This window comes from Ixodes scapularis, unplaced genomic scaffold (assembly GCF_016920785.2).
Source record: "Ixodes scapularis isolate PalLabHiFi unplaced genomic scaffold, ASM1692078v2 PGA_scaffold0__279_contigs__length_252992795, whole genome shotgun sequence".
NCBI lineage: Eukaryota > Metazoa > Arthropoda > Arachnida > Ixodida > Ixodidae > Ixodes > Ixodes scapularis.
Window position 1 is genome coordinate 3185892 of NW_024609835.1, and position 25295 is coordinate 3211186.

A 25295-nucleotide genomic window follows, 5' to 3' on the forward strand; every position below is an offset into this window, starting at 1 on the left:
TAGTTCGAAGATAATCGATCTCCGAGATTTTAATAGAGAATTCTGTCGAGCAAGTATGTAATGTTTGGTATTTTAGGATGCTTGGGTCCCATAGATTGAGTTATTACCAGATGCAGACTATGACAGAAAGCGGTTTAGTGCCCCTTAAAGGGATGCTGAACCGAAATCTAGATTCCACAAAACACGGCGACAGAAGTGTGCAACGGGATGCTACGAACACCAAAACATCGCTCACACAGCGATATCTGGAACAAATGACCGTATTTCCGAAAAAAAAAAAAAAAAAAGGAGGCACATTTGACAGATATGTTTAGGATTTGTTTCTCCGAGAAGGAGAGGGAACGGCCTCGCGTCTTCTCCGCCTCGCCGCCTTGAGGGGGCGAAGCGAAGAGAGGATGAATCTAGGTATCTTGACGTCACGCGCCTCGTCGACCTTGTTCAATCTCGACCTCTTTTTACAAAAATACGGCCGTCCATTCCAGATATCACCTTGCAAGTGATATTGCAGGGATTGTAGCGTCCCACCTACCGCTCCTGCATTGTTTTCTAAGATCCAAATTTCGGTTCATCATCACTTTAACCCCAAGGAAAGTTTACGGTTGGTTTAGAAACTCTTGCCCTCCTAGAAAAAGTTTCCTGTTTCTTGCTGTGTCTTGCATATGAAATGAGGTGATCGTCGAGAAGCTGCGTGCTACTTCTCAATTACACATGTAAATAGGGAGTTTTCGTCGATCATTTCCGTCGTCTGCAGCTCTCTTCACACCCCGCTACGATATGCGGAACTTTGCACATAAGATCAGGAACTGTTCACATAGTAGCGGCATCTCCATTCCGTAGAGTGTAGCGGAGGAGCTGTCTACAAAACCTTAAAAATTTAGCGGGCTTACGTTCTGCCTAGTTCAGCGGAGAGTCTTCAAGGGACAGCTGAACGTGACGCAATGCCCTGACTTTGAAGTGACACGGTGACTTCACGTTACCTCATGACGTCACATCACACAAAATTCCCGCCCAATTTTGTGCATATCTTTTTTCTAAGTTTAGCTATGAAATTCTCGCGATAAATTTTGCGGAGAAATTTCCCCTTTCAATTTAAATGGGAACGACACGCGATACTGTGACGTCACAATGTAACAACACCTCTGATATCACGCTAAATTTAGCGAATAAAGTTTTTGGCTATATTTAGCAGGAAACGTTTGACGTCGTGTGACGCGACTTACCGCGACGCTGTAATTTCCAGCTAAAGTCATCAAAAAAATAAGCAAAAAAAAAAAAGAGAAAACTCGCTTCGCCAAATGTAGCGGACAATCTTTTGCAACTAAACTAAGCAGGCCACGGCTACTTACACACGCTAAATCTACTGCGAAACGTCGCCAATAATGGCCATCGTCGTGAAAAAAAAAGCAAAAACATACTGTAGAGACACAAAGCAACTCTAGTGCATTTAAGGAATGCATTTTTGCTTGGTATGGGGGGCTCTGTATATTGAGAAATATCCGGGAGAGCTCATCGCCCTAAAAAAGCATTCGCACGAAAACAAAGCACAAGACCGATGCCGTCGGTATTCAAACTGAAGTTAAAGCAAGTAGGCAGGCGAGCACGCACGTAGCCAAGATTTTGTTTCGGGGGGGGGGGGGGGAAGGGGGGGGGGGGGGCATGACGAAATGCTGTATGAAGAGGAGGACCCAGCAAAATGGAAGATTTCTGGGGGAGGGGGCGGCATGGCCCCGCCCCCCTGGCTCCGTGCCTGCAGGCGAGCTGGTTAAGGATAGATATAGTAACCCTGAAGCGAGGGAACACAAAAGGGGACGGACAGACACGAAACTCCGGATTCTCCATACTTCGGACTTTCGTGTCTGCCCGTCCCTTTTTTGCCCCCACGCTCCAGGGTTACTATGGATATTCAAACATTGGAAATTTGTGACATGAAGGATCCGCTTCGCGATTGCGATTCGAACGCCAATATGAGGGCAGCCTTAAAAACACACTAAAATGTATGAAACAAATTAAAGGGACACCTACATCCCCCGTTAAAGTTTGCTTTGGCGGGAAATGTCTGTTGTTTTTTTTTTTTTGGAGGGGGGGGGGGGGCTTTGGAAAGCCAAAAAGCGACTGCTCGAACCCGAAACCGAAACCTGCGCACGGCAATCATGTTTTTTTTTTTTTTTTAATTTGATAGTATCTTATGCAATTTTATATGATAGCACTTATGAGCGAACGCAACGCACTCTTTTAAATTCAATTGCATTCTTAAATTATGAGCTAATCCTATGCCCCTTCAAGTCCACCCGTCTTCTTGTAAACATCTAAAGAAATACGCCTGCGCGGGGGAGTAGTAAGGGGATAAAGTAAAGAAAAACACCGAAATACTAGATGTCCCCCAAAGGGAATAGAGCCCATGACCAGAACGTTATTAACCCCACGCACAACCAGTTAACCAAAAGAAATACTTATTTGAAAAATTAAGGCCTTACTTTTACATTAAAAAATCGCAATGCACAACGGGTCGCTGAAACATTTGGAAAAAAAGTTATTAAGCAAAACCGATGTTGCTCGAGATGACGATAAAATGCCTACTGCCAGTTTCCTCACGGGCCGTGAAAATCATTAAAATTAATCATTGACAGCTTCACGTTGGTCGCCCACTACTGCAGTTAATGGGGGTGTACGAACAATTGGTCCCGGAAATAATGGTCCCGGAAATAATGGTCGCCGAACAAATGGTCCCTGAACAAATGGTCCCGGAAAAAAATGGTCCCGGAATTAATGGTCCCAAGCGCAATATAGGAAAAATTGGTGCCCTAAGAAGGCTGTTTTGAAACTAAGAAATACCATGCAATACACTTCATCCGTTATGCAATCAGTGATTTCCTGGCGGAGTCAAGGATCTTGTCTATATTTTGAGGCCGGTTTCTTTGAAGAAAGTGGTCGGGAGTTGAACTTAATTTTATTCAAAATCGTCAGATTATTTCGAAATTAAATACTGTCCAACAGTTTACTCCTAACTGTAAATTTAGTGATGTTATACGATATTCTAGGAGTTATTACTAGTTTCATATCAGGGGCTTTAGAATATTAGATATCAGTAGGCTCTTTTGAAACAAAAAAATGAGTACCCCGAGTTCATATCACATGAGCGAATGATGTTTCAGTGAACAGCGACATTTGAGCGAATCGGCGTTTTAGCAAGTAACAAAAGCGCGTGCTAACCCCAACCCCCCCCCCCCCCCCCCCCCGCCCCCCGCGGTGCGCTTACGCCGCTTCGCGGCGACAGTCTGCATAGGCTCATTACAAAATTGTTAACTCACTTGGCCTGCCCGTAAACGCCGCTTTGCGGCGGCCGACTATACGCTAAAGTGTCATCCGGTGAAACGTGGGCGTTCACTAAAACGTCATTCAAACAAGTGAGTGCCTCCCCCCTAGTCATACTGTTGAAGCCATGAAACTCGAATTACTTCCATCTCGTCATGACACGTGATGGTAGCACATATAACGATCGGAGCTCGATGCCTTTATAGGTGCATTAGGTTTCCAATGCGAAAACATTTCTCAGCTTCCCAGCAAAATATAAAAATCGGTCGAGTTCGTGCAACCGGCAGCCTCAAAATTCGGCGAGTGTTATTGGATTTTATCGGATTTACTCAAAAAACGCAGCAGTCACATTGACGATATTTATCTGGGACTATTTTTTCCTAGTCTGTACTTGGGACCATTAGTTCCAGGACCATTCGTTCCGTTTCCCCAGTTACGAACATACTTTCTGGTACACATCTGCTCTCATGTTGACATTCTCAATGGACTAATAGGGTTCTGTACGGGCATGTAAATCCTCATGGCGACTTGTGAATCAGTGATTATAAAAATCGAGAATATATCGCGAACCCACACCGCGTTACATGCTGGTAGTGCCAACAGGTATCTTTGACTTTTTTTGTTTAAACGTATAAAGTAGGAGAGAAACATTTTAATTTTCCTAATGCTACAATAAAAGTCGTTGGTAGTTGAAATAGAAAGTTCCATCAGAACATTGTGTTATTATGTTTTAAATGTGATAGAATAACTTATGGACGCTGGCGAAGCATAATCTTAGAAGCTCCATAGCAACATCCAAGCAGCTTAGTAAGGAAATATTTACGCAGTGCGCAACGGGGGAATATGCTATAGCGTTGCAACGGCAATCAGCGAATAAACTTCAGTTGCAAATAGCGCTCTGTGTTGTTCGTTTCTTTTACTCGTCCGTTGTTTTTAGCGCTTTTACCCTCACAAGCAATCAGCGCGGCGACTAAAAAAATATATTTAGCGACCTATGCCAACTTGTATTGATGCAACTATTACTGAGACGCCGTTGGTAATTCTAGATAAGTTGTATCATTTTTATAAATTCTATACACAGTAAGAGGTTTTATTTTTTACTAAACGTATTTTTGTCGAGTCATATTACTTCTGCCTTTCTATACTCTTCCATGACACGTAAACCGCAGTTTACAGACCGCCCTTAATTAAGTTGTTCTTCTGCATGAGCTTTTAGAATTACTTTTTAGAATAGCGCCACATCGCAGACTAAAATTAAAATAAAAGATTGCATCCGAAAAAAAATATATATATATTACTTACGTCCCACGCATTTCGAGATTCCAAAATATTAGTTAAGCTTTCGAGGATATCTCCTGGAGGACATTCACACTGGTCTTCGGGTTTGCAAAAAACAGCAAACAAAGTTATTAAGGAAACTCTAAAAAATGTCTTCATCGTAATGCAACCAGTGTAAGCTAGTCACTGCCTAGCACTGACTTCAGCAACTTGAGAACATTTGCTGCCTTTATATCTGCATTCGTCACAGCACACGCAAACGCAGCTGTGAAACACAGAATCTAACTTTTGTTTAATTTTTTTTTGTTAATGTCTATAACTTTTTGAAAACACGACTAAATAGAAACCCTTTGAAGATCAATTAAACATATCAAAGTAAACTGCGAACCTGTAAATCGATGCCTCTCTGACAGAGTAAAATTTCAAACTTGCAGCGAGTAATTAAAACTAGTGACCGTTGAACTGGACCGGTCTTTATATTTGCCCGTGGCAAGCAAACAATTGCACTTTATCACCAAGGGTTTTTGGGGTTTTGGTGTTTTACCTGCAAACATCGAAAACGGCCAAGAGCCAACGTTAGCTTTTTTTAGTAAGACTAAACTTGGTATTATTTATTTATTTCTTATGCCTCAAACGACTCATAAACGGGGTGTTACAGGACAGTTAACACCTCAGAATATAACTTGTTCGATGGCTCTTTTTTAAAACAGTAAAGCACCGCGCCACTGGACAGATAATTGCAGTCGTTTGCTGTCTGGAGAAAGAACGAACAGAGATAGGCAGTAGTATTATCATACGTTGGATCACAGCTCTTTGGTGACTGAGGCGGCAACAAATGCGATTAACTAGCTTGATAGCAATGTTTTCAAATAATTCGTGACACAAGTTTTGGAAAGAATGACATCTGGAAATTTGCGTCGTAATTCATTATTTTATAGATTAGCCTAAGATTTTAGTCCAGTCACGCTTGCATAGTCGTCGGAGTAGACAAACTTCGCCGTTGAATTTTGAACCGATTGAAGTATTTTACAGGGATTATATTATTTAGTGTTCCAAATCGTACGTGCGTACTTTATTTTTGGTTGAACCAAAATCTAATAGGCTAATACTTTTGGAGAGGAAATGGCTAATCGCAAGTTTTGTTCCAGAGAGCCAAGGACGCGGTTAGTTTGATTAGACTTGTTGGTTATATGGGATGACATCGCAAGGTCATTAGTTAATTTTATGCCTAATAAAAATAATGCTGTGTGTATTTTTATAGAGTCGGAAGTTAGTCAGCCCCAATGGGCATCTGATGTGTTACCTGTAAATGAGAAATCTGGGTCTAGGACTTTTCGGTGGGGCTTTTAGGTGTACAGACTTTTCGGTGCACGGACGTTTTTGTGTACGGACTTTTCGCTCCAAGGACTTTTCCGTTCACGGACTTTTCGGTGTGGGACTTTTCGGTGCACGGCCATTTCATTCCTTCATTTCATTCATTCATTTATTGATACTGTCATCCCATTGGGCTATTACAGGAGTGGGTATACAAAAATATAAAATGAGAGTAACCATTATACAAATAGTAATTAAACAAGACAGTGGATTGCACAAGACCGCTTCATACACTTAAAAGCGCACAAGAAAAAGTTATAAACTGAAAGCAGCACAGGTATTAACATTTCAAAAGAAAGCAGAAACTTAATCCGTATTTGTACAATTACGGCTTTTCACGACTGCCACATTCGACAATGTTATGTATACTTTCTAAAAAGGTATCAAGGGATGTTAACGAGACAGTAGAATCGGGCAGCATATTCCACTCTTCAATGGTTCTAGGGAAAAAACTGAATTCAAAACAATCATTTCGTACAGATGAATTACGAATGAACATGCTATAGCGATACCTTGAGGATTCGTTAGTGCTCATTTCGAAGTAATCCGATTTGTTGATCTTTATAAATATATGTATAATTTGGAAAAAGGATTTCAACCTTTCGTACTTGGTCCTCAATTCCAAAGATGGGAGATTTGCGAGTTCACATAGTTTTGTAGGAGAAAATGCTTGGCCGAATTTGTTAAAGATGAACCTGGAAGCAAGTCACTGAATTTTTTCCAATTTATGAACATTCTTTACAGTATGTGGATCCCACGCAATTTTCGCGTACCTAATAATCGGTCTTACCAGGGCTGTATAAGTCAGGCTTCTTATTTCCGGAGTTGCACTGGTAAGGTTTCGTCGGAGGCACCATAGTGCTTTGTTGGCCTTAAGACAGACTTTATCGATGTGGGTATTCCAACGTAGGTCAGGTGTAAATACTAAACCTAGGTACTTATTCTCTTTTACTCCTTGAAGTCCGGCGCCGTCAATGTGATAGTTGCATGCTAAAATAGCTTTTTCTATATACTGACATGAAGACTGATTTTTCAAGATTTAACACTATCGGCCAATTATCACACCAGTGCTGAATTTTTTGTAGATTACGATTTAGTTCGTCCTGGTCAACTGGAGTTCCTATCTTATGGTATAGCACACAGTCATCCGCAAATAGTCTAATTGGAACGGCTATGTCTTTATGGAGATCATTTATGAATGTTAAAAACAAAAGTGGACCCAAAACACTCCCCTGGGGTACCCCTGAAGATACAGGTGAAAGGCTAGACTTATGTCCCTTAACTTCTACAAACTGTTCTCTAGAAGAAAGGTACGATGAAAACCACTGTGTGACGGCTGGATCTTTAAAAATTGACGTCAATTTTTAGTAATTGCTTATAGTGCGACACTTTGTCAAACGCTTTCGCGAAGTCCAAAAACACTACGTCAGTTTGACCGCAACCATTAATTGTATAAGAAAGGTCATGTACAGTTTCGATAAGTTGAGTTGGGGTGGAAAGTTCTTTCCGAAAGCCATGCTGGGATCGGAACAATTATTCATAACCTTAGAGATAATCCATTAAATTTTTAGATACGATGTGTTCAAGCAGCTTCAAACATGTACTAACAAGCGAAATGGGCCGATAGGTGCTTACGTCAGACACACTGCCACCTTTGTGGACAGGAACCACTTTCGCGCATTTCCAAGCACTAGGAAAAAAACAATTATTGATCGATGACTGGAAAATCATTAATAGATATTTGGAGACCCAAACTGCGTACCTTTTCAAAACCTCATTTGGGATTCCGTCCGGCCCGGGGCTCTTTTTTTGTATTGATATTAAGTAAAAGGTTCAAAACTCCTTCCTCGTTTATTTCTATATCTTTAATAGGAGGGCTGTCTGAAAAGTCAACAAATCTAGGCAAGTTTCCATCGTCATCGATAAACACAGACAAAAAGAAAGTGTTAAATTGTTCCATGCGCTCTTGATCATTGGTTTCATCGCTAGTGCGACGCGGATTGACCGAGGGATTAACGTACCGCCAAAACTTGTGTGGTGCCTTCCTGAGAAATCGTTTAGGTGTCACATTGTAAAATTTCCCATTAGGTTTCTTTACTAGCCGTTTTAATTGCTGACTCATGCGGTGAATGCATGATTTATCTTTGATATTCGAACCATGTGAACGCGCTCGCTTCCGTTTGAGTTTTCTTTTTGCATGTATTATTTCCCTATTAATCTGGGGGTTTTGGTTCCTAATTTTTTTATAATACTTTGGAATCAACCGCTCAAGGCATTGCTTAGTTATGTTCGTAAAGAAGTTCCATAGCGTCTCAGTACTGCCATTGTATTGAAAAAGAAACGTAAAGTCATCCAATGGGGACTCTTCAAGATAATCGAGCACGCTGACATCATCGGCAGCCCCGAAATTTAGAAACGTCTTTTGCGAGTATCTATGCGGGATATTTCGGGTCATTTCAAAAGACGCAAGTACCATTTTATGATTCGAAGAGCTCTCGACAGTTTCACAGCCGGAAAGAAACAATTTCAAGCATGCCGATATAAAAACTAGGTCCAAGATTGACGACCTTTTGAAGTCACTATTGTGTGATCAGTTACAACCTGGGTTAGATTGTAGCAACACGCAAGCTCTATTCATTGGTCATAGCTGGCTACTTCCGTCGATCCAGGAGAAAGTGATAACCAATCTACCCCGGGTAAGTTGAAATCCCCCAAAAGTAATATGTTGTCCTCGTGACGTAGATTCAAGTCCATATAAGTTTGAAGCTTTATCATCACATCAGCCGACGTATTCGGAGGCCTATACATTCCACCAATAAAGACAGTACTATTATCGAGCTCAGTGTTAATCCGCAATGCTTCAACGTCACGTACTTCATCAAGAGCAGAAAACTGAATGTTATTTTGAATCATGATAGCAACTCCACCGCCTCTTCCTTCTCTATCCTTTCTTACTATTGCGTAGTTCGGGGGAGTTACTTCAGAGTCGAGTAAATCTTTATGCAACCACGTTTCTGTAATTACGATGATATCAGGTTCATGTGCCAAGATTATGCCTTCAATTACATCGAATTTATTCAAAATACTTCTGGCATTCATGTTCATGATCTTAAAGCACACAGGTTCTTTGAATTTTAGTTACTCATTTTCATCTCGCGGGGTGGTTTCAATGGGAGTCCTCACCTCCTCATCCTCATCCTGCCTGCTACTCGGTGCACGACCAATCAAAATCACGAGATTATTTAAGTTTCCTCTAAACGTAATAAGCACTATATTAGCTAAAAATTAATTTCGTCGCACTCCATAATTTTTTAGACTGTCATCCATTTACGGTCACTTGCTGATATACGACCAATGTGAGTTTTTTAAGCACAGCAACATACTGCGTGAGGATCGGAGGCATTGGACGCTATGGTTTGTTTGCCGTTGCCTCTTTTCCAACTTACGCACTAGACGCATTACATCGTGTTTACGCTCTGGTTCGATATAGGCGTTCTCGGCGTCTTCTGTAAGGCTATGGGCTTCAATATTGGTAATCCGATCAGGAAAGGCCCCAACATTAAAATAGTTTGAGTATCTTGGAAATTATCCGAGTAAAAGATGAGAAACTTCTTCTAAGTTTGAGACGTCCTTTTTGCTGTGTTCTTTTTCTTCCTCAAAGTTTCCCATTTTTTACCGCGGTCTCAAGTTATTTTCAACTTCATCAACATCAAACTAGCTCGCCTGCATACTCACTGTCTTTTCGTAAAGCTTGAGAAGTTTTTGCTATATGATAGCTAAAAAAATAAGAATATCTTGAAATGTGCGTTTGCTGTGAAATCGCATGCATCGATTGTTTAGCACACCTGACAGGAGGAATTAAAGTTCTTCCCATCCGTCACGCGTCGCACGTTTTTTTTTAATATAAAGCGAGACATAAAACACACTCTTGTTGAAGTTTGTTACCAAGCGTAGTTCTCACAGACTGAATATAAGCTATTTTAAGAAAAAAAACAAAAAAAACGGCTTCTTTGGAGCGTGCAAGCCATATCCCTTATCTGTTGTGAATGACGCTCAGAAGTGCGTTCAGTAGTGGTACGTAAAGCTGCAGACCCTCGATATGAAGCTGGTCGATGCGAAGCCGCAGCACAGATATTTTGGTCAAAAGGTTGCAGATCAGCCTCGTAGGCAACAACGACCACAACTGATGGCTCGATTTAATAGAAAAAAAAAAAGAAAGCCGTTTACAATTCCCTGCGACGCCGGATTAGAGCACAGCTCTTGAGGAGGAGGATGGAAGCGTACTGAGGGATAGGTGACCCCTTGAGGTCACGTGACCGCAGGGGGGTCGTGTGACGTCAGGGGGTCACGTGACCTTTTTGACCTCAGGGGGTCACGTGACCTGAGGGGTCGCGCGACGGCGACAGCGACGCGACGCCTCTCAAGCCGGAAACGGGCCCCTGTATGACTTACTTCGTTGTAGACCGCTTTGCTCCCCTTCTTTTGTGACGAAGATGTGCTTCCTGGGCGGACCGCTCTTTCGGTCGGTAGTGGCGAGTCCGAAACGCTGAGAGGTTCAGGTGACAATTGATGAGAGCGGCAACAGCGCCTCTCATCCAGGGAGGCTGCCTGTTGAAAAGCTCGTAGTGCAGTAGGTCTACAATGCTGGATTTTCAAGTGTTTCTCCGTGAATAACCAGAAGTTCACTAGGGGGTATAGGCAATTACCGACGAAATCGCCTTGAGGAGCGTCTCGACTTTCCTTCGGTCGTCTCGTGGGTGAAAAGCGGAGAGAGTTTCCTCGTGGCTAAAGTAATCCTTGTCTAGAATTTCTTCCATGCTTTCTTGACCAGACGCTTTGAGGCACGAGGTGTAGTAGAAACGGGATCAACAGGACTAGGTGCGGTACTAAAGAAGTTAACAAGAGATCTGGTAGGTGTCATCTTTCGAGCGTCAATGTATCGCATATTGTTTGACAAACACGCCGGCCAGGATGTATTACGCCGGGTAAAAGAAATGTGCATTCCCATGTGACTAAAACCTTTGCTTTTAAATTGCGTTGCTCCCTATTGCCTACCAAAGTGTGGTTAGAACAAAAGAGACTATTCTGTCACGGCCAGAAAACTGTACCCTGTGTAAAACACCTAAAACAGTATAGCATGCTTTTATCTACTGCTGAGATGCAGTGTTCTTTTGGGATGTTTTGCAGCGCACTTAAAAAAAAAAAAGATATGGATATTACATGTTATACGGTTCGTTTCTCACCTGTTTCATCTGGTGACACGTTTCCTTATGACCTCGTAATTCCTCTGTCTTCGTACAGCATGTGGGAATTCCGTCTTGATGTTAAATCAGCTTCGTATACTAATACTTCGGGATAACACACAAAAGTGCTACAATGTTTCATAAAGTTGTAACTACAAACAGCCCATTTCGAACAACAATACTTCCTAAAGGTTCTCGTCAAGCTAAATCAAATTTATCTAGGGTTTTCAATCTTCCACCGTGCCACAACGTATGCGAGGAAAGACCAATCCAATTCACTAGTACAAAAATATTCAACTCATTGTCAGTTGGTCTTCGAAACTCGCCTAACTTTAATAAAGCAATAAAGCACTATCTTCTGTTTTCAACCTAAATCATCTTCATCTTATAGCCACTGCTTTTGTTTAGTTAATTATTATAGCTAGAAATAAATTATGTATATATATTGTTAAGTTGCTTCTCAGTTTTCCTTTTAATTCACATGTTAAACGCTCTGCATCTTAAGTAATATATTTTTTAATAAACCCACCCAATTGGCTATGGGTTAATCTTTTTTTAATTAAATTGTAAGTGCTTTCTAAAAAAATATTATAAAAACTGAAAACTGAAAATTATCCACCACCTTGACAGCATCCCCGCGCCAGCTCACTCAGGTCTTCACTTAAGGTATGCCCAACTCCTGCAAATCCATGGTAGGTCACTACCCCGAAGAAGTATCCGAAGCAGACATGAACGCATGCCTCCATACGGCTATTTCGAAAATCCGTTTCAAATGCAACTCGAAACCCGAACGTGGGGCGAACCACCGCTATCTCGTCACAAAAGCCCCCTGTAAAAAAAAATAAAGAAAAAGAAACCACAACGTTGACGCCGCGATTCATCACCGCGCGCCAGGTGACCACATGAAAACGGCGTCATCGCAAATGACCCCGTCACAGGCAACAGCTGCCGATGATCCTTCCTCAAGTGAGCTTTAACTGCTGTTACGCGGCACCACCGTTGCCGCACTATACTCTCGGGCAGCTATACCGAAAGACCTGGAGAGCGCGCGTGCACTGCTTTGATGGGTGCTCGAGATGCTCGAGCGCACGTTTGCCCTTTGACTGCATAGCCACAGAATGTTGTCCGCAAGTATTGTGCGTTAACTGTGGCTTAGCGTAACTACAGTTATGTGTGCCCGTGTAACAAGACTTCTCTTACGTGAAACAAGAGGCATTAGAGTTATTTTACAACCAGACTTTTTTAGAGTGTATCCAAAAGGCCGAGAGAAAGGAAAGGAACGCCAGGGACGTTTTTCAGTAAGCTCTAGTGAAGTAATTGTATTGCTTGTATGTTTAGCCAGCCTCGAAGACTGTACGCCTCAACGTGTCACCTGCCTCCCAGCTGCAGATGAGCGTTTTAGCCAGCGCAGTACAACCGCTAACCTGAGGTCTTTAACGTGCACCACGCAGTAATAATAGAGAGTTTAATGGAACCATTTTTGAACATCCGATACGGTACTATGGTCCTTCGGTACGAACTGCGCATGTGAGAGTCTTCTGCGGTAGCATATGCTCAGTTCATACCGGAGGGTGCATCGTACCGTATCGGATGCGCGAAAACGATTCTCTAAATCTCTCTATTTAAACAAACGCGTGCCGGTACAAAACTCATCCAGATCGAAACGGGCAGGGGGTGGGGGTTCTGCAGTACAAGGTTTCGCTTCACGCTGGGACGCGTTCGTCCCCTCAGCCACCGATCCCCCCCAGTAAATTCCGCTTTATCGGCGGAAATAAGAACAATAGCATACTGTAAACTTCGGCGATGCTGACTTTAGAATGCAATTACCGCAGGCCTCCGCCGAGCTTCTTACATATCATCAAACACTTTGCTCAAAGCTAAACATGTTTGTCCTGACGTCACACGTATGAACCACGGTGGTTTCCGCTCGCTCTCTCGCCCTGCTCTTTTGGGCGCCTAGGGAGTGGTAGGAATTTTTCGCCCCTTCAATGAAAAACTTCACGAAAATAAACGAATCTGGGGGTGTGTGGGGTGTGTGAGAAAAGAAAACTTTGCGGCGTTCTTTCGGTTACTCCCCCTGCTCTGTCATAAGACAAATAATATTTGCGTTGGATGAGTTTAGAGACCCTGGGTCGCTTAACTCGTCGAAGACAAAGTTGGGGCCGAAGTTCGCTCAGACGCGAGGCGAGGTGTCAGTCATCAAAACTCTCTCGGTGCTCAAATTCCACTGAGATTGTGAAACAAAATCGTAGCAAGCTTGATCGGAGCGCGCGCTCGAGCCAGCCGATTGAGAGACCGCACTGATAACGTAGCGCCTGCGTGCCCCTAATCCCTGAGCTTCGTCAGAGGTAATACTGTCTAGATTGTCCCAAGACAGATTGTGAACACTCTGAACTTTTTCGTCGCAAGATCGTCGTTTGTGGAAGTTATCGGTGACGACAAAGCGGCGTTTCACAACTTTATGAAAGAGTTATTCGAGGACAGAATTTCCGCTTCGAAATCGAGGTCAAGATTTAACTTTGTAATATTTTGGAGTCACAAAGAGGCGGCGTGAGTAGTGACATCGGTAGTGTTTGAGAGATAAGAGGGCAACGGGGGATGTCGAGAAAACGTCGGGCGAAGGGAAAGAAAAACGGGTATGACCAACAAACGCTCACAAAAGAATAAGGGACAGGAAGAGCCATGAACAATATTCTGAAGAAAAGGAAAAGGGGGGGGGGGGGGGTGATGGTAGTGATAAAGGGGAATATCCCCTCCTGCGAATGTTTTAATAAAACTTTCCTAAATGGCTGGCCACTGTATAGAAAACTATTGTCTGGGGTTGGGGCGATCGCCTTCCCCCCCTTTAATCTTTATGCCCCTTGCACTCTCTTTCGACGCCAGTAAGGGGGGGGGCGGTAAATCGCCGCCCTTCCCGTCCCCTATGACGACGCTCCTGCTCCGAATTGTTCTACCTGAGCGACGGCGAGGAACATTACAGCGTACAATTTTCGAAATAATGGTTCTAGATGTTCTGTAATTAAAACGGAACGCGTTCCCTGCAGACTCACGAGCGGTCACGAAAAAGTTCCAAGGGAGAGGCTCGTGCTAGGGCTCGTAGCTTGATCCCACCAGAATTGCCTGATTGCCCAAATACAAAAAAAAAATCAGAACAAAGCCGCGCGCTTCATATATAGTGACTATTCACCTTACACAAGCGTTTCGGCGCTTTAACAAAGTGCTAATTTACCTTTATTAGACGCCAGGCGCAAAGCCTTCCGTCTGGAGTTCATCTAATATATTTATTACTTGGATGTTAACCTTAAGGACCGCTTATTGCCTCCCTCTCATCGCATCTTTCCCAGACATGATCATCCTCACAAAATTCGCTTATCAAATTGTAGCACTAACCAATTTCGCAAATCGCCATTACAGCTTGCCATTACAGAATGGAACTCATTGCCCCACCACCTTGTAGATATGACAACCAAAAATAATTGAAATCTACATGTGAACGTTTCTTACACTTTTCCTAGGAACTTGAGTCATAGGATGGTGTCCTTTGTGTTTTTCATGTGAAGATAGTTTAATTTATTTTCCTGTAGCCTGGTTGGCACGATGCTGCCTGTTTGTGTACGAGTGTTCTTCTTTTGAGTGGGGATATTACATTATTCTTGTTTGTGCATACGAGTGTACTTTTTCTTGAGTTGGTATATTTGCATTGCTTCTTGTCTTTAAACATATACGTAAAAAATGTATTGTGTTAATATTTTTGTAAAAAAACAACAAAAGAAAAAAGAAACATTCACTCCCCTCATACAATGCCCGAAAAGGCGCTTTGATGTATATTAAATAAATAAATAAATAAATAAAGCTCTCTATGTACAGGAACGCGTGCCGGTACAAAACTCATCCAGATCAAAACGGGCAGGGGGGTGGGGGTTCTGCAGTGCAAGCTTTAGCTTCACGCTGAGATACGTTCGTCCCCTCGGCCACTGATCCCCCCCCCCCCCCCCCCCCGTAAATTCCGCTTTATGGGTGGAAATAAGAACAAAAGCATACTGTCAACTTCGGCGATGCTGACTTTAGAATGCAATTACCGCAGGCCTCCGCCGTGCTTCTTACATATCATCAAACATGTTGCTCAAAGGTAAACATATTTGTCCTGACATCACACGTATGAACCACGGTGGTTTCCGCTCGCTCTCTCGCCCTGCTCTTTTGGGCGCAGTGGGAGTGGTAGGAATTTTTCGCCCCTTCAATGAAAAACGTCACGAAAATAAACGAATCTAAGGGTGTGTGAGAAAAAAAAAACAAAAAAAACTGCGGCGTTCTTTCGGCTACTCCCTCCGCTCTGTCATAACTCAAAAAATATTTGCGTCGGACGAGTTTAGCGACCCTGGGTCGCTTAACTCGTCGAAGACAGAGTTGGAGCCGAAGTTCACTCAGACACAAGGCGAGGCCCCGAACATAATACCGGTGGCAGCTGTGCTAACACTCCGGTTTGCGGTGCAAATGTCGCATCTGTACGCGTGCCACGTATGTCGTTCTTTTTGCAATGAATTGCCAATTTATCATCACTTTTTTTAGGATAAAATGTGTTATGCATTTTTTTAAAACTTAACGTACCATAAGAAAACACGGAGTACAAGTTTTGACACTTTCAAAGAGATGCCTCTATGCATTCCAAGTTTCTAGACTTGTAATGCACCCAAAACGCGTTCTTATTTTTTTATTGAATAGAGGAAGGTCTCGTCTAGTTCCGTGAATGCGTGTTTTTCCTAATTAGCACACCCACATTTTTAATATTTATTCAAAAAGAGCCTTTTTGTTTTCCTATCTTGAAGTGTCGTAACTCAGTTTGACGTCGTAAGGCCGCCACGACATTTAAAGGGACACTGACACCCCCCAAAATTTTTTTTTAATTTTTTGCCAGGCGCTTCATTATGGTGTCGGAGGACTACCCAATTAATATTTTGCAACAGAGTAGCGTATTTTTTTAATAAAGCCAAAAGACGCAACTGCTCGAAACCGAAACCGAAACCCGACGGAGGTCGGAGAAGTGGAGAGAAGAGAGTGGAGTGGCGGAAGTCACGTGGCTACACGCAACCGTGTGTTTTTTTTTTTTTTTCTCCTTCCCGTAGCAGACGACATGCGGCGTACCGGAACTATTCACCGAGCGATTCTTTTGCAGTTATGTATGTTCCGCTCGTTGTTCTGTACTCCTAGATGAGTTGTTTTGTACATTGAGGAGTTGGAGATGAGTAGTGAGTGCCCGTGGTGAATTTTGATCGGCTCCGAGAAGAATACACCCAAGATGTTGCATGAAGAGCTGGCTCACATGCCCTGCGTCCGAAACAGAAGTGGCATTGTGCGACAGAGTTTCCGAAAGATCAAAGGGATCGGGACCAATGGCTGGCTGCAATTCCTGTAGACCATTTACGGGCACCTCGGAAAGCGGACGTTACCTGATTTATATGCTCCTTGCATTTTGTGGAAAGTGATTACATTGAGTTCGCAGGGGTCAAAATGTAAATCCCGTACCATTTAATTCAGCGACGTGTCGTCCACAACATTTGTTTCTTATTTTTTGTTTCTTCAGTGATAATTGTTTAAAAAGAAAAAGAAATGTAGACATCAAAAATATTAAAAAAAAAAAAAAAAAGTTTCACGGGGGATCGAACCCGGTCCTACCGCGTGAGAAGCGGACGTCTTTCCCACTGAGCTACTGGGGCATCCCGAATTTGGGGAATCTCTTTCCTTAGTAATAATTCAGCCGATAAACTAAGTTGGAAAGTTTGCTGCCGATTTTTCTCTAGTAAAAGCACTCCCGGGTCGAAGTCGGGATGCACCGCGCATAGGCGACATTCTCACGTAGTAAAGAAATCGTACGCGTGCATACTCAACTCGAAGTAGACACGTCGTGCTTGACGTTTGCGCGAGCGATGTCTTCAGCCACGAGAAGGGAGCGACGGCTCGGCGAGCTCTTCGTGCAAATCGGCTTGGTGATCGGGCGTGTCGTACGGGATGAATACCAGTTCTTTTGATCAGTCCCAAATTTCTCTTTTAAAGGCAGACAAAATTCGCCGGTACCGCGAACGACAGTTCTGAAATAGAGGTCCCACGCCCGTCGTCCGCTGCCATCGCCGTCCCTGCGAGTCCCACGATACGCGAAACGACGCACGCACAGATTGCTTCCGGTTGTCTGTGGAACTTTTTTTTTCAATCAACGTATTTGCAGCTTTTTAGAAGCCACAAAAAATGGGTTTCATATTTTTTTCTATTTTTAATATTGAGTGTGTGCCTTCAGTGATCCACGACTTTGATTAAATTTGGTGGTCGCATCGATACCTTAGAAAACGGCCCGTGACCGCGGAAAAGAGAGTGAGCGAGACTCGAACCGGCCAGTTCTTGATCGGCGGTTTTCGGGCGGAAAGAAACCGAATTTCGAGCCGTAAATTCTGTTCTGGGTAGTTGAGCTCTCATATGTCACGTACAACTAAAAACCTCGGCGAGCATAAATACCCTGTCAGTGTCCCTTTAAGGAAATACTTGTGGTAAACATAGGAAATCAGCATAAAAAATATTAGAAGTGTAATCCCACAGTGTTTTTGTAAACACCACTTGATTGAGATAAAATTTGAAAGAATTCCCTTCACGCGTCCTTGGTTTTCTCATAGCGTTCTGGCATCTGATCTCATTTTTTACCGTATGCTAGAGGAACTGGGCTGGTTCTCTGTAAGGCTGGTTTTGTTGCATTTATATTCACATTTGTTTTAACATTTTTTTTTAAATCCTGGGACTGTTTTCAAGCTCGACTCTTTACGCAAGAAACCGGTTTCAGAGAAGAGGATAGCAATTTTGGCAACGATTCTTTAATTAGGGCTGTTATCTTTCTGACTAAAATCACTTTCTTTGATTGTAAATTTTTTAAATTACACTATTTGTCTTAAATAGTAAAAAGGACTTATGTTGTAGCAGACGGCGCGCACTTGCACCATCTTTCGAAGGTGGCTGAAATTCGAGGTTGAGAAATTGAGGAAAAGTGGCGTGGATTTTGTCCCTGCCGTAGAGGATTCTCGTCTCAAATATTTTCTGGCGCTTCTTCTTTGTTGAATTACAGTTAGTCTTGCGAAAAAAAGAAACAAAAAAAAAATAACGAGAAGCGCGTCACCATAGAGTTATTATAATGTACGCTAGAGGTTCAAGTGGTGCTAGTGTGCTGACGCAAATTGAAGCAGACAGCAACCAGTCGGAAATTGACTTCCGGTAATGCATTTCTATGGGAAAAAGCGAAAGCAATTTCTCCCTGCGCTCGATCATAAGAGCAAATATCCCGAATAATTCATACGTACTAAGTAGCTTGAAACATTTCTCAGTCACGCAGACGAAATAATTGGTCAGTTACGGCGTTTTTCTTTCAAATTCAACGCATTAAAAATGGTGCTAAACGGCTTCGCACGTGTATTTATGTGCACTGTCGCACACTGTTAGTGCGAGCACGACGTCGGTGCTTTTCAGCATGGGGAATATAAATGCCAAACGAACAAAGAACATCTGGAAATTAAGCGAGACGGCAAGAACTACGCAGGGTAACTGGATCAGTAACTACCTGTGCATGTACGATCAAAACAAATTGAAGGCCGCGTAATCTATCCCGATTTTAAATAAGTAAGAACCGCTTTAGTCTTTCTGCTCTGAGCGAAGATGTACGTTCTACGTTCAAAATGTCACCCGCACGCTCAAAAGCTTTGAGAAAAAGTGCCCGATAAAAGCTGCCCAGCAGAGAAAACAATAAGAAGAGACACCTTTCATAGCCCACGTACTTTATTCTTTTCGTTTTGAATGTTTTTATTCGCTCATGCACGACGGGGTCATTTTCATACAGTGACAGGACTGGCATATTATCACTATATAAGCGTCACCGAAATGCTGGCGAGCCTTGAACACATTCTATATTCGTTTCGATCGTAATTTTGCTTTGAATCGTCGCTTGTTTTTACACACCTGCTTGCAGAACACACGTTTGGGACTGTAATGTAGCGAAGTTAAGGGGAATTCAACCACTCGTCACTCAATGGGCTAATTTCGCTACACAAACCCGAGTTTCAGGAATGCACGATAGTATTCATTCTTTTGGGGGTTACTTATGATAATGTAATGAAGGTTGTACGGCCCTTGAATTTTTCTTTTAGAGCGCTGGAGATTTTTAATAAAATCCAGAAATATGACCGTTTTGACTGTTTTTGGCGCGTTTTGAGACATTTTTGAAAATACAATTATTTAGAAGACAAATGTGACAAAACGCTTGGCCGTACGTACTAGGGGTGCCTTTAATCTTAATTTTAAGAACACGACGAGAAAGCAAAATATTGTTGTAATTGCGTATTTGTGTAAATAAAATCACCCTGTTAATTTAATTTCCAACTTGTTAAACGAGATGGCGACACTAGTACTAAATGCCTCAAACCGGAGATTTTCTTGCTGTTGCTATTGTTGTTTTTCTCTCAAGCTCGAATTCGACCGCGATGTCTCGTTGCTCGTGGATCGGGAGCACGTGTAGCGAATGCTCGTGCTGTAAAGCTCACTGATCATGGATTCAATCCACCGCCTCTCATCGCTTCAATCTGGATGAGCATCGTACCGGCGTGCTCTCATGTATCACTATTGCGTGATGCTCGTTAAAGTCGCCAGACAAGCATCGGTACACTGCACTGTCTTTCACCTCCAACAAAGACACCAGATGCCCTCAGAGCTGACTAACTTTCCGCTGTATAAACATAGACACAACAGAATTACAATTGATGGCTCCGCTGGTCGGGAGTTTTTGAACGTTGCAAAAAAGTGTAACTTTCATCAGCAGACTCCTAGCAAAAGGCGTGATAAGGCTCCGAAGGCCAAACTTTCGTTGATTTTATTTTTTTGTGTGTGCTGTGTTAGCGCGCGTGGTTAAACGCTTGCACACGCTACAAGCGTTGTTCGTGAGCACCCTAAGATCGTGCAGGGTTGAACAGAGATAGCCTAATATGTAGGGTGCCACAATGTCCTTATGCTTAGGGTGATTCCACCCTTTGTAGTACCCGATGCCGACAGCACGCGCTCACGGGTAAAATACGAATAAATCGACGAAAACAAAATGTCGCCATAGCACAGTCAGCGCCACATACGCGTTCCGGGACACGCTCTTTCACGCGCTTCTGAACACAAAAAGAAAAATAAAAGTGTGGGACAAAATGGCCAGAGGTCTCCACCCTGAGCGCACATGAAGGCACCTTACTAATATGTATTTGGTGGCTATCCACTAGCCACCTTGTTTGGTGGATAGTGGATATGAAAAACGAAAAAAGAAGCATGATTTCTATTATTTTGAACAATTAGAATATATTTTTAACCAACAAACAGGTGCTTACTCGGATGCAAATTAAATTTTGACGTTAGCGTTTTGGCGCCCGAAACAATGTTTTTTGTAAATTTAACACTTACCGTTTTGCGGATTAGTAAGGAAACCAAACGGGCCTTCAAGAGGTAGAAAATACGTTTCTACCTAAGGTGAGGCGTACGTTTTTTTTTTTTTTTTTTCACCTCTCTAATTTTTAGGCAAAATCAAAGGTACCTCTAAGTAACTTTAGTGTCTTCATAAATAACCTCGGGAGTTCACTATTTTGAACAAGCATCATGTGACGGGCTAGTTGGTTATACATTACGAATTTAAAAGTAGCGCTGAAGACGAGGACAGGTAGAAGACACAGACACGGACAGGCGCTGTCCGTGTCTGTGTCTTCTACTTGTCCTCGTCTTTAGCGCTACTTTTAAATTCACTATGTTATTGCCCGTCATGAACATTTCTTTCAAAAGTGATCTTACTATGACAAGGTGGAATGAAGCGGTGCTACCTTATTTGCCTGGAAACAAATTGGGGTGTGTGTGTGTGTGTTTATTCAGACTAGAACATAGTCTGCCTCAACGGGCGACGAGTCTCCCAGATGTAGATGAGAAATTTAGCCAGTGCAGTACAACCGGTAGCCTTGGGTCTTTAACGTGTATCACGCAGTAGTGATACATGACCACACGCCGGTACGATGCTCATCCAGATTGAAACAGGCAGGGGTGGGGATTGAACCCAGGACCCCTGGGTTACACAGCGCGAGCTTTCGCTCCACGTGCTCCGAGCTAGCGTGCTCTAGTGCTCTAGCCCACTCGGCCACCGATACTTTTTTTTTCTTTATTGCAGTTGGCCACCGATCCCTCTTTATCCGTCTAGATCTCTGTGGTTTGGACTAAAGCCCTTCGATGTGTTTGCGTTTGCCTTGCAAGTAGCGTCAAATTTACCAGTGCACGAGGCCCGTGTCTCGAGCGGCCCTAGGAAGCAGTAAAGCCCCTTGGAAGCGAATCGCAGCGGAGCACCCGGCTTTTCGCACCTGTCTTGCGCGTTTCCACAACAATGGTTGGCGGTCATTGTAAGCGTAAATTTTATCAAAGGAATTTGTTCTGCACTTCACGGCAGCGCCTTCAACTTATGAAATTTACGAGGATAGTTTGAGTGCAACATGGTTTTGTGTATTTGAGTGGTTCTTTTTCGCAGACAGGCAGACAGACGGAAAGGGTCCTTTCTTGCCATACCCGTTGCCAATATTAGCAGCTGCTGCGCACTTGGCGATTGATTGTGGACGAGTAGTAGAGCCGCGCCACTTGCTTGGACAGAGAACTCTTTGGTACAGTTCGCGGGTGGGAAACGGTTGCTTCTGGTTGCTTTTGACTCGCCGCGAAGAACTGTGGACCTTGCCGACAAGGTCCCCACCTCTCGACGCGTAGAAGTGTGGACCTCGTCGACGAGGTCTACACCTATGGACGTGCAGAAGTGTGGACCTCGCCGCGCAGAAGTTGGACCTCGCCGCTAAATGAGCTATGCTTAGGGTCGGCACTCTGTTCCCCCAATATTGCTGTGGCGCTGCCATCTTGGTGCTTGTACAGAGCAGACGCAACTGCCGATCGTCATGATTCAAAAGTGCGATTTCGTCGGCATTTCATTCGGTGTTAGAAAGCTCATGCAATATTGCTTTGCTCTTCCGCGAAGCGTTTAAACATCTGTGGGAGACATAAAAGCGTTTCCTGTTATTTCAGATAAATTTTCAGATAACTGGAAGCCCTGAATTTTAGCCAGAGTATGGACAAGTGTCGGTACTCTGAAGCGTAGCTTATTTAGTGGCACTAGGGAAGATCATGGCGGAACAGCGCAGCACTGAGCTAGATTTCAGTCGCCATGTTCATAGTGCCACTAAATAAGCTACGCTTCAGAGTAACGGCATTTGTTCCTATCGTGGCTCTAAATCATAATTGCCACTTATCTGAAGATTTATCTGAAATCACAGGAAACGCTTTTCCACCCTCCAAAATGTTTAAACAGTTCGCGATAGATAGAGCAATATTATATGAGCTTCCTAACACCGAATCTATGGCTGAGGAAGTCGCACTTTGGAATCATGGCGATCGACAGGTGTGTCTACTCTGCACATGCACCAAAATGTTGGTGCCCGCAACAATGTTGGGGAACAGAGTGCCGATACTCTAAGCGTAGCTCATTTAGTGGCTCTGGTTCTTCCCACGGGTGGCGCGCGGCACGCGTCTCGAGCATTTCCACAAAAATGATTGGCACCACTTTTCTCAGGATAGATGGGCTTTACTCCACACATCCTGGGAGCGGGTTTGCAAACCTGTATTCAAACGAAGAGCAGGCCGATATAGGACATAGGAAGTGCAAAAGTACTACTTTATTTCTCTTTTGTTTTCTAGCTTTAAATTTAACTCTAAAAATAAACTTTTTTTTTGCAAAACAACGTTTGCCTGTTAAATGTGGTGGTCCAAACGGCCGCAACGCCGCACCCTGTGCTTCCAAAAATTTTGAACGTGGATAGAATTTCAATTTATTCGAAAATCAGAGCTTATTCTACGTTTTGTAAGCCACTGTAATCTACGTATGTACTGGCTCGTATCTCGCGCCGCCTGTTGGCCACTTCCTGCAGCGGTGGACGCAGAGCGAAGAAGATCTAGCTCGCGATTGGCGGCGAACAGCCCGTGGCCCGAGCCCACCTCGAGCGCCCGACTTGCATGCACAGCTGCGAAAATGCAACTCGTTTGTTTCGGAAAACATCTGCGCCATCTATGAGGAAAAGGGTACAATAAATAGCGGTTGAATCCCCCCCGAAGCATCGTTCACTGCTGAAGAAAAATTCGCTAACTACTTTTACTTTTACAGTGTTAATCAAGGTACATACTATTCGGTACGGCCCAAAATAACCAAAGTGTTCCGTGTTTTTTTCCGGCGAAGGGACAAAGTGCACGCGCGTTTTCCCATAGGAATGCACAGCGGCACCGCGAAAGTAGACTGGTTGCTGTCTGCTTCAATTTGCGTCACGCAAGTCGCATAGTCACTAGCGCCAGTTGAACATCTAGCTTACATTATAACAACTCTATGCGCGTCACAGGGGTCATGACCAAGTTCTCCAAAATACCTAGTGCCTCTAAATAAGCTATTCAATGCTGCCCGCCATGTTCCGACTCCATGAAAGGGTGAAATATTGAACTACATGTGATACCGACGACATAGTGGAATTTCGTTTCCTACACTTTAAGGTAAAGGAACAGACGTTTTTTTAAGGTTCCAACTTTCCAACCGCGCCGGTTCTGTTTTGTTCGCCATCGTGCAGCGATTTAAGATTTTCAGCTTTGACGTTACTCTACTCGTAGACAACTTACGCAGAGTGTTATGTCCAAACCGCAGTGACTGGGCCTCACGGTAAGGCAACAAACAGCTAGTCATCGTGGCTCAAATCTTAGGCTCAGAAAAATGGTCTTATAAACCGCTTTCTCATGAAGTGTGCTATCAAAAGTGTTGCAGATAGGCGAAACCCTCCCCAGATCGTCTTCTTTGGATCTTTTTTCATTTCATTTATTGAAATAAGGTTAATGCCAGACGATCAACTTTCATGGTGTTGGTTTAATAATGCAACGAATCCAAGCTTTCACTTTGCGCTTTACAGCAACCATGACTCTTGCCCTTTGCAACTAATAATAAGCAGCCAGGGCCGACTTCCTAGAAACAGTGTCTCAGCAGAGACTGGGGGAAAGAAGGCACTGACAAAGCCAGTGCACGAGCTGAGCGGGACTCAAGCCGCGTCTCAAGACACTCGCGCTCCCTACCCTTTGCAGTGCTTTCTTTCAACCAGTGTCAGCTGAGGCGCTGTTCTAGCAAGCCGGTCCACGATCACAACTCGTGAAGTTTCCTCGCGCTTCCTTTTCGTTTTTGGGAGTCCTCGCAATCAGTGTTCTGTAGTTTTGCGAAATAAATCAAGCGAGATGATCATTGCTACCCTGCCATGTTCGATTCATGATCGAGCGCAATAGTATGTGGTCGAATCGCGACCGATTATCTCACACGTACGCCGAGACGAAAACCCTTCCATCAGTTATGGCTGTTGAAGTCGCCAAGTTCTTCATTGAGTCCATTGTCCTCCGGCACGGCGCCCCCGCGTTGTCCTCATTACCGATCGTGGATCATCGTTCATGGCTTAGCTGACGCAAGAAATTCTTTCTCTCATTAGCACCAGCCACCGTCGAACCACTGCATACCATTCACAGACAAATGGACTATACTTCGTTTCACCTTATGTGCGAGCGAAGGCAAAACTGAAAGCGCGAGCACGGAAGCTCCGTGCGTTCAGGCTTTGCTCGAGCGCGCGAGCTGAGGAGAAATGCAAAAAGCGCTGGTCTCGCGCTCCTAGCTTTGGCTTCGCTCGTAAATAAAGTGAAACGAAGTATAACGGAAAGGGTAAACAAAACTATCGCCGACAGGATCTCCATGTACATCGCCGCAGAGCACAAGACGTGGGACGAAATGTTACCCTACGTTACAGGAGTAACAAAGTTTCAGCTGGTGCATGGCCGAAAATTAAAGACCATGCTCAACGCGATGCTGCCCACGAACCAGCAGGCGATGGGAGCCACGACGCCCAGGTGGTTGCTCAACGAGCTTAAGAAGTGCGTCAGCTCGCCCGACTTCGGATTAAAGATCAACAACGTGCCGACGTTACCCGGTACAACCTTCGTGGGATC

At 43.6% G+C, this 25295-nt stretch overlaps 1 protein-coding gene across 1 annotated transcript in view; it reads right to left on the reverse strand.

The window, feature by feature from the left end:
* Nucleotides 1-4749, reverse strand: part of LOC120848721 — a 60914-nt gene extending 56165 nt beyond the window's left edge. Inside the window, exon 1 of the mRNA XM_040220734.1 lies at nucleotides 4615-4749. Coding sequence (XP_040076668.1) covers nucleotides 4615-4749 — 135 coding nt within the window. The remainder of the gene's footprint in view (nucleotides 1-4614) is intronic.
* Nucleotides 4750-25295: the final 20546 nt, after the last annotated feature.